Source organism: Arachis hypogaea, chromosome 13 (genome assembly GCF_003086295.3).
Source record: "Arachis hypogaea cultivar Tifrunner chromosome 13, arahy.Tifrunner.gnm2.J5K5, whole genome shotgun sequence".
NCBI lineage: Eukaryota > Viridiplantae > Streptophyta > Magnoliopsida > Fabales > Fabaceae > Arachis > Arachis hypogaea.
The window spans coordinates 126,386,604-126,396,659 of NC_092048.1; the positions used below are offsets into that span (position 1 = coordinate 126,386,604).

The 10,056-nt window shown below is 31.5% G+C and overlaps 2 protein-coding genes across 2 annotated transcripts; both read right to left on the reverse strand.

Moving 5' to 3' along the window:
* Positions 1 to 3,217: 3,217 nt before the first annotated feature.
* Positions 3,218 to 3,700, reverse strand: LOC140177715 (uncharacterized). The gene has a single exon (XM_072210863.1). The coding sequence runs from the start codon at positions 3,698 to 3,700 to the stop codon at positions 3,218 to 3,220; it is 483 nt and encodes a 160-aa protein (XP_072066964.1).
* Positions 3,701 to 7,792: 4,092 nt separating this feature from the next.
* On the reverse strand, positions 7,793 to 9,806 carry LOC112736026 (ras-related protein Rab7). The gene is made up of 7 exons (XM_025785394.3): positions 9,571 to 9,806; positions 9,292 to 9,318; positions 8,711 to 8,810; positions 8,474 to 8,620; positions 8,316 to 8,396; positions 8,095 to 8,240; positions 7,793 to 7,985 (listed from the first exon to the last, which is right to left on the reverse strand). The coding sequence occupies exons 1-7, from the start codon at positions 9,627 to 9,629 to the stop codon at positions 7,922 to 7,924; spliced, it is 624 nt and encodes a 207-aa protein (XP_025641179.1). The 5' UTR covers positions 9,630 to 9,806; the 3' UTR covers positions 7,793 to 7,921.
* Positions 9,807 to 10,056: the final 250 nt, after the last annotated feature.

The window sequence follows — 10,056 nt, forward strand, 5'->3', positions numbered from 1 at the left end:
TTTTGGTATAAGCCCAACAATCAGCCTTGATGCATGGTTTATAATAAGTGGATGAAATTTTATTGATGGGCCAAGCTCAATGTTGTTACAACCAAGCCCATGGTTAATTTTCTCATGCTTGATCTGAAATAAAATTCATCAGGAAAGCAAATGTTATCTAATTGGGCCAGCTTTAACTTCAATACTACAAGCCCAAATCCTATTAGTGATGAATGGTTCCAAACTTGGTCCGAAACCAAGATAAAATAAAAGCAAAATGCTTTCAACGGATCCAAGCTCTTAACCATGTGATGGATTTCAAAATCTATTACATTGTTAATTAATGCATGGGAAATATGAGAGAGAAAAGTTCAGCTGAAATTGATTGATGGCTATAATGACTACACGCCACTCTAAACTAGGGAAGAAAAAGCAACTTTTACCAACAAAGTGGTTTATCACATTGAATTGCTTTTCTTCTAAATTGTTTATTCTCTCTCATCTCTTTCTTGTTTCTTCTTCGGTCCTTGTCCAGGAAGCTATGGACGCTATGCTCATCAACCAAGAAAAAGAAGAAGCTGCATGCATCAAGACCATCAAGCTAATGATGGCAAGAAAACATACTAAAATAAAAATGAGCTGTGGCTAAGATACTCACCAAATGTGGTTAGATTTGGTGAGGTTATCTTGAGTTCTTCATGCTCAAAAATGGAAGGTAAAGATTCGGCCAAGCAAGGGAGATTCTTGAAGCATGGCTTGTCTTTGATTCTGTTTAACCACCACAGGGAGTAGCTAGAGTGGCGAAGTGATGGTTAAGGCAGAGATTGAAGCAGATGAAGTCATTATCATCATGAAGCATCAAGGGCCAGAAATCCATCTTGGAGAGCAAGCCAAGGATGGATAGCTCGGATTGATGAAGGGTGATGATCAAGGAAGAACTAGAGGTAATTGCATGGTTATCTCTTCTCTCTCTATATGGCCGAACTGGTTCTGTTTGTTGAAGGAGGAAGAAGTTGGTTCAGTTTTTGGCTTCAATAAGTGGAGGCTTCCCTCTTCTATATTAAGGGTGAACAACCACTGTTTGGAGCAAGGAGTTAGAAGTAAGCATTGAGAGTGCACGACACAGGATTCTCAGAGCTACCTAAGCTTACATATTTTCTTCTCCTTCAATGTATTCTGTTTTATATTTTTCTGTTTAATTTTGTCATGTCTTGAGTCTCATGGAAAAAGGAAAACAGTGAGGTTTGTATGAAAAAGCCATAGAGCGGAAAAAAACAGAGAGTGCAAAATTAAAAGAAAAAGCCATAGATGTTCTTAGAGTTCCTTTGTTCATCTATGTTGTGTTTCATGATTCTGTGGGAATCCCCTTGTAAGTTGGGTTAGCACTTTACAGTTTGTAATCAGGTTGATTATAGTGAAATTCCATCATTGTTGTGATGGAGACTGGATGTAGGCTGCACTGCACTTAGCAGCTGAACCAGGATATATCTGGGTGTAATCTTTCTTCTCTCCTACTCCATTTCTGTTTTCTACTGCACAGGAGCAAAAACTAAAAATGTCTCGTGCAAAGTGACGAGACAAAACAAAAAGTCTCGTGACTAGGGACGAGATAAAAGAAAAAGTCTCGTGTCCAGTGACAAACCCCAATTTGACGGTTTGTTTTGCATTGAATTTAGAGTATTTTGATAACCTTTTGTCACATTTAGCCTAAGAATTAGCATGGTTTTGTTATCTCTTCCATAATTGTGCTCAAGTGTAAAAACATGCTTTTTAAGCCCTATTTTGATGAATTCTAGTTTCTGTTTGATTCCATAAGATGCCTTGATGTGTTTGCTAGTAACCTCAGGTTGAAATAGGCTAGGCATGGATCAAAGGAAGCAAGGAAGGAAGCATACAAGTGGAGAGAAGCATAAAAAGTCAAAGAAGCAAAGTCAGCCATGCACGCGCACGCGCACAAGGCGCTCGCGCGCACATTGCAGAATCGACCAGGGACGCGCATGCGTACCATGCGCGCACGCGCCGATGCTGGCACATGACCTCATTAATGCAACACGTGCCTGGCGATTTGAGAGGGTTTCTGAACCCATTTTTGGCGCCAAATTGCTAAGGGAAAGGAATAAAAGGATGAAGGATTAAGGGGAAGGCATCATTATCATTTAGGATTTGGATGACTTGAAACTAATCAATTTTTTTAGTGAGTTTTAGTTTTGAGAGTTAGTTTCTAGAGAGAGAAGCTCTCTCTTCTCTCTAGGATTAGGATTAGGATTAGGTTTAGGTTAATCTCTCTTCTTAGATCTAGGTTTAACTCATGCTTTGATTCACTTTTCATTCACCAATTCCTAATCTTCTCCTTTTCCTCTTTCTAGTTGTGTGCTTTAATAGTTGTAATTCTTCATTTTGTTTTGGATATATTGTTGTTCCTTTGTTTTCTTTCAATAATGCAATTTGAGGTAATTCATGATAATTGTGATTTCCTTGATTGTTGTTGTTAATTCTTTACATTCAATTGTAGTTAGAATTCATTCTTGTTGTGATTGACTATACTTTTCTTTTGTGCCTTCCAAGTGTTTGATGAAATGCTTGGTTGGATTTTAGTGTAGATTTAGATCCTCTTGGCCTAGGTAGAGTAATTAGTGACACTTGAGTTATCTAATTCCTTTGTTGATTGATAATTGGAGAGATTGCTAATTGGTTCGGAGTGCACTAAAGCTAGTCTTTCCTTGGAAGTTGGCTAGGACTTGTGGCTCAAGTCAATTCATCCACTTGACTTTCCTTTAATTAGTAAGGGTTAACTAAGTGGTAGCAATGAACAATTCTCATCACAATTGAGAAAGATAACTAGGATAGGACTTCTAGTTCTCACACCTTACCAAGAGCCTTTTATAGTTGTTAGTTTATTTCCATTGCCATTTACTTTTCATGCCTCTCATCCAAAACCCCAAAATAACTCATAACCAATAACAAGACACTTCATTGTAATTCCTAGGGAGAACGACCCGAGGTCCAATACTTCGGTTTATAAATTTTAGGGGTTTGTACTAGTGACAAACAAATTTTTGCATGAAAGGATTAGTGATTGGTTTAGAAACTATACTTGCAATGAGATTTCATTTGTGAAATTCTAAACCATCAAAAATCCGTTCGTCATCCAGGGACGAGCCAAAATAGAAAAGTCTCCTCTGAATTCAGCAAGTGTTAGCAACAAAAAAAGGGGGCTAAGATTCAACCCCCCCTTCTCTTAGCCACTGAAACCATCAATACAGATTGTACCTAATCTCTCATATCGGACAACCACCTCTACTTTGTTTTTATCTGGACCAATCACGCTGAGGCTGTCTCTGATAGTTTGCTCTCCTCTTATTTCAACTTTGGCCTTGAGTATTCTGGTTTCTCGCCCTTTAACATAAAAAAATCCTGCATCTATCACTTTACCCAATCCTCCTCCCAGTTTATGAGCCACTTCTACGGTTTTAAAGGCTTCAGGAGCGCCCCAAAATTGGGCCCATATTGGGATGATACTAATTCTCTGTTCATCAACTTTCGCCCCTTCCTTCCACCGTTGGACGTGAAGCGCGTAATCCTTGAATAACCACGGTGAACCCTTCTCTATTCTCATCGCATCCCATTCTCTATCGAAGAAGAAGTGAAATTGGTTGTGTCCTATCTCTGTAACTCTAAAACCGTCAGGATACCCCCATATTGCCCGTAACGCTCCCTCCATTGTCCCCGTAGAGAATTGTTTGAGCGAACAGTTTGCCAATTAGACTGTTAATACAGTTTGAAATTCATCTCCTTATATCTTCTTCCTCCAATTGTATCAAACCCTCACCATCATCTTCATTCTCTGGTACCCTTTCCTGGCTGTTTCTTCTCCTATCCTCCATGCTCTGTGTGATAGAAGAACGTAGACTTGTAGAATGTAATGAATTGTTGATGTGGTAGAGACTTGTTTATGATTGACGTGAGAAAATTTTTTGAAAAGTTGACCTTGACGGCAAGAAAACTCTGTTAAGAGTAAAAACCCTAGCAGAACATTGTTACCTTGACAGAAACTCTGTTAAGAATAAAACACAAGCTTTTAAGATTTTTAACGATGAAAATCATTTTATAATCATCTTAAAATTTACTATACAAGATCCTTTTGTATTCTCAAAAATTTTTAATCCAATGAATGAGAACACCTAGGGATTTAAAATTAAACACAATGAAACAAAAATAAAACAGAAATCAGTGACAGAAACCAAAATAGAAGTTAAAATAAACAAACTAGAAAGGACGACGCAGAAGTAATACTCTCGGTTATTTTAATTTAAATTGGGTTAAACTTGTGACAACCAAACTAAACCTTGATAGCACTAATTACCGGTTTAGAATTATACTTGCGGCGAACTTGAGTTTTGATTTATTGGAAATTCTAAACCGGTCATTAGAGACTCGTCAAAGAGCGTTTAGTCTTAGATTTGAAGGTTGACTGAGAAATCCAAAAAAACAAAGAACATTTGATTTTTTTTAGTATATTTTTAAATTTTTTTTTGTATGAATGATTGATTAGAATTCATGGAGAATCGTCAATAACATTGAAATAATCTCTGAGTATGATAAATAATTAAATGTGTTTTTGTTTTTTAAATTATTTAAATTTTAAAACTATAAAATTAATCAATTTAATTAATTTAAAAGGATAATTTTTGTCTAACATAAAAAAAAAAGTATTTAAGTCTTTTAAAAAATTAAATAAAAATATTTTTTATTTTTATTAAATTATAAAAGTGTTTTAGTAAAAATAGTAATATGATATATATTTTTTTAAAACAATTAGATGCTGACATAGAAAATAAATTTCACATATCATATTATTATTTGTCCATATTTTTAATATATCAATACGTATGAATTTATCATCGTACCAAACAAACACCTATTTTTATTATTTGGGTAGAGTTTTTAATTCCTTTATACTCTTTTTTCCCCAGGTCGTTCGAGATTTCGAGCCTAATAACATTTCTGAATTTGATATTTCCTGGCAAAATGGGGCCCTTGTTTTCTAATTCTATATATTCACCACAAATATTCACCAAGTCTTTTGTTCCTTGCCAAAATAAATAAAAATTAATTAAATCACAGTGTATTTTTTGGTCGATATTAAATTACAGTTTCAAAAATTAAGATAACAATCATACTTACACAAAAGTTGCAACCAATTACATATAAAATATATACTTGATATTTTACAAAAAAATATTATGACCAAATTTCAATAAAAATACTAGCCCCATAAACTTTTTCTTTAAAATTAGGGTAAAAAACCTTAATAAGCCAAGTCAAGAATCATGTAACGTAAATACGCCAAAGCGAAAATCGTTTCAGCAATAAGCCAAATCATATTTTTATATAATTCGAACCATGCTGGTTCGAATTCTATTTCTACATAATTCGAACCAGCTTGGTTCGAATTACACACAAACACACGCACACACGTAATTCGAACCAGCTTGGTTCGAATTACACACAAACACACGCACACACTAATTCGAACTAGCTTTGTTCGAATTACACACAGTAATTTATGGTATAATTCGAATTATGCTGTTAAAAAATTAATAATTTATTTAAAAAAATTTATTAAAAAAATTAATAATTTAAAAATTAAAAAAATATATTTTTTTATTTCATACGTTAAAAAAAACTAACAAAATATTTAATTACGAGACTTCTTTAAAATATTAATGAGCTATCAATTCGAATTCCGTACAATACTTTTCTGTCCATTTTTAATAGTTCATGAATATTTTTTAATAAATTTTTTTAATAAATTTTTTTAAATTATAGTACAAAAAATATTTTATCCTATGCAAAACAATTTAAAAAAATGGCTTAAAAAATGTTAGGAGTACTATAAAAATTTGTAATGTTATAATAACTTAGGTAAATACATGCATGTACTCAAATTTTAAATAAAATACTCTACATAGTCAATAATAATTTAGAAATGAAAGAAAATATTTTATTCCATACAAAATAATTAAAAAATATATTTTATTCTATACAAAATAATTTTAAAAAATGGCTTAAAAGATGTTATGAGTACTATAAAAGTTTGTAATATTCTAGTGATTTAGGTAAATACATGATAAAAATATTTTTTCTTTAATTTCTAAATTATTAGTGACTATGTGGAGTATTTTTTTAATGTCCTAAGTCATTAGGACATTACAAATTTTTATAGTACTTCTAACATCTTTTAAGCCATTTTTTAAATTATTTTGCATAGAATAAAATATTTTTTTGTGGTATAATTTAAATAAATTTATTAAAAAATATTCATGAACTATCAAGAATGGGCAGAAAAGTATTGTATAGAATTCGAATTGCTCACCATATCATTTGAATCAGAGTAATTCGAACTTCCCTATGCGTAATTCGAATCATGTAATATCTCACCATATAATTTAAATAATTTTATTAAAAAATTATCATGAATATTTTTTAATAAATTTATTTAAATTATATCATAAAAAATATTTTATTCTATGCAAAATAATTTAAAAAATGGCTTAAAAGATGTTAGAAGTACTATAAAAATTTGTAATATCCTAATGACTTAAGACATTAAAGAAATACTCCACATAGTCACTAATAATTTAGAAATTAAAGAAAAAATATTTTTATCATGTATTTACCTAAATCACTAGAATATTACAAACTTTTATAGTACTCATAACATTTTTTAAGCCATTTTTTAAAATTATTTTGTATAGAATAAAATATATTTTTTAATTATTTTGTATGGAATAAAATATTTTCTTTCATTTCTAAATTATTATTGACTATGTAGAGTATTTTATTTAAAATTTGAGTACATGCATGTATTTACCTAAGTTATTATAACATTACAAATTTTTATAGTACTCCTAATATTTTTTAAGCCATTTTTTTAAATTGTTTTGCATAGGATAAAATATTTTTTGTACTATAATTTAAAAAAATTTATTAAAAAAATTTATTAAAAAATATTCATGAACTATTAAAAATGGACAGAAAAGTATTGTATGGAATTCGAATTGATAGCTCATTAATATTTTAAAGAAGTCTCGATTAAATATTTTGTTAGCTTTTTTTAACGTATGAAATAAAAATATATATTTTTTTAATTTTTAAATTATTAATTTTTTTAATAAATTTTTTTAAATAAATTATTAATTTTTTAACAGCATAATTCGAATTATACCATGAATTACTGTGTGTAATTCGAACCAAGCTAGTTCGAATTAGTGTGTGCGTGTGTTTGTGTGTAATTCGAACCAGCTTGGTTCGAATTACGTGTGTGCGTGTGTTTGTGTGTAATTCGAACCAAGCTGGTTCGAATTATGTAGAAATAGAATTCGAACCAGCATGGTTCGAATTATATAAAAATATGATTTGGCTTATTGCTGAAACGATTTTCGCTTTGGCGTATTTACGTTACATGATTCTTGACTTGGCTTATTAAGGTTTTTTACCCTTAAAATTATTAATATTTAATTCTTTTTATTATAGTACATTTAATTATTCTACTAACTGATTATTTAGCTAAAGAATTATATAAATTATTATATATAGCTAAAAAATTGTATAAATTATTTTATATAAATATGCACAAATAATATATAATAACTGAAAATTGTGTAAATTTTTAGTGTATATATAATATTTTTGTTAAAATAAATATTGCGAATTGAGCTACGGAAAATGGGCCAATATATATGGATTTATCATACTGGTGAACTGCTCAATTTGCGTTTTTGCATTTAAATCTGATCCTTACCATGCTAAATTAAAAGATCAAATAATAAATAAATAAATAAGCTAAAATGCTACATCATACTTCACAAGAGAAGGACAAAAGTAACATAAGGTTTATCAAAATACATTCATCCTCTAAATTCCAAAAAAAAAAAAAAAATCAGCATGCACAACCACCTCTTTGTTCTGCTTCCGAAACAGTTTCAGATATTCCAGGAAAATAACTGTGAAGAAGAGAAAAAACATTAGCGGTTAGCCCCCAACAGAAGCAAAATAGCAGAATCACTCTAGCTTCTCTTAAATGAAGTTATGTATGTATTAAATGATTCTCACATGTCTTGTGTGTGCTCGTTTTCTGATGCAATTTTTGCTACGTTTAAAAATGCCTCGTCAACATTGTATCCTTCTTTTGCAGAGGTTTCAAAGTATGGTAGGTTTCCTCTAGAAGCACACCATTCCCTAGCTTTCTTCTCAGTCACCTGCAACAAGTTGAATGAGATTTCAACTTCAAAACTATGCATATTAATCTAAAAGGCCCAAACTCTTTTTAATACCTTTCTACTGTTCCCACCATCTACATCAACCTTGTTTCCAAGTAACACAAAGGGAAATGCTTCATGATCATTCAAATCTGCCTGAGGCCAAACACCAAAACATATAAGATATAATCTTCATGTATTGCTCATTCAGAAAGGTGCTAAATAGTACACACCTGCTTAATGAACTCATCATGCCAATTGTTTAGTGTGTCAAATGTCTTGTGTGCATTTACATCATACACCAAAACACAACAATCTGCACCTCTATAAAATGCAGCACCTAAACTATTGAACCTTTCTTGTCCTGCTGTATCCCAAATCTGCCAAAAGAGTCTCATTTATTGTTTTGACCAAACTAAGAATGTGTTTGTTAAAAGTTAAGTTATCAGAAATAACTTAAAATTACTAACCTGTAAAGTGACGAGTTTATCATCTACTTGTAGCTCCTTTGTGACAAAATCAGCACCAATTGTGGCTTTATAATGCTGGCTGAATTTTCTATAAACGTACCTAAATTCAAAATTAAGGTCTCCACGGTAATACTATACTATGCTATATATGCATTTCTTTTTTGCGTTTAGTGCGAAACACAAATCAAGAAAACACCCAATAAAGGAAAAATACTAATTTAGAAGTCAATTCCTATTAGTATGGAAAATAATAATGTGAATGTGGAAAATGGAAACATTTAGGGCCCAATTAATAGCAGCCAACTGTCACATGAACCAGTGTTCCCTCCAAGCATAGATTGCCAACTCATGTGCCAATAATGATTATGACTATGCAATACACTGTTTTTTTAAAACGGAACAAAAACAAAAAGGGGGAAACATTGAAAAGATTGAAAGCATTCATAGTTTAGAATTAATAATGCACTTCCAGCCAATCACTGACATCAGAAAAAATAATAACAAACTTCCGCTCTTTAAAAAAAAATTAATAATAATAATGATTATGAACAATGCTGAAAATGCAAGTGCCAAATGGATACTGGTTCATCAAAGAAGTCTTCCCAACCCTGAAATAAGATAGATGAAGAAAAATGAATTGTGATTAACAATTTATCAACACTGGACAAAGCATGAATGAAAGTAGTCTCATCCAAATGATAATGTGTATGTTTGGATTTGGTCTAGAATCTTCAAATTTTGCAGCTTTTACAAACACAAAAATTATCATACTAAGCAGAACTATAGAAGCATACGAAGAAGAAGAAATCATGAATGGGATTTTAGAAAGAATAAAAAAAATGAGAGAGATATATGCATACCCACTATCACCAAGGAGTATGACCTTAAGCAAGGTTCTCTTCTTGTGGGAAATGTCCATGATTGGAAGCAAACAAATGGTGGCACAGAGCAGTGGAAGAACAAAAAGATTTATGAGAGAAAAGTTATATTATTGTTGTTGAATGTTGATGATAGCCTCCTTTTTGGGTAATTGCTTTTCTTTTTTTCTGCATTTGAATGATGCTGGTGAGAAGCATGTGAAGCCTTGCCAACCAAAACCAACGTTCTGGTGACAGCGGTGCATTCTTATTTTTAACCATAATAATAATTAAAAAAAGTTTATATGTATAACTCTGTATTTGGTGTTGACTTAAGTTAAAGCTTAGATAATTGTTTCATAGAGCCGAAATTGAACATTATTGGATATACGTGCTACCCTCTCATTGCTTCATCTGAATATGGTGGTGGTTACACTGACAGTTGGAGAGTTGAAGAAGAAAAAACGGTTGAGCTAGACTTTGTTGTCT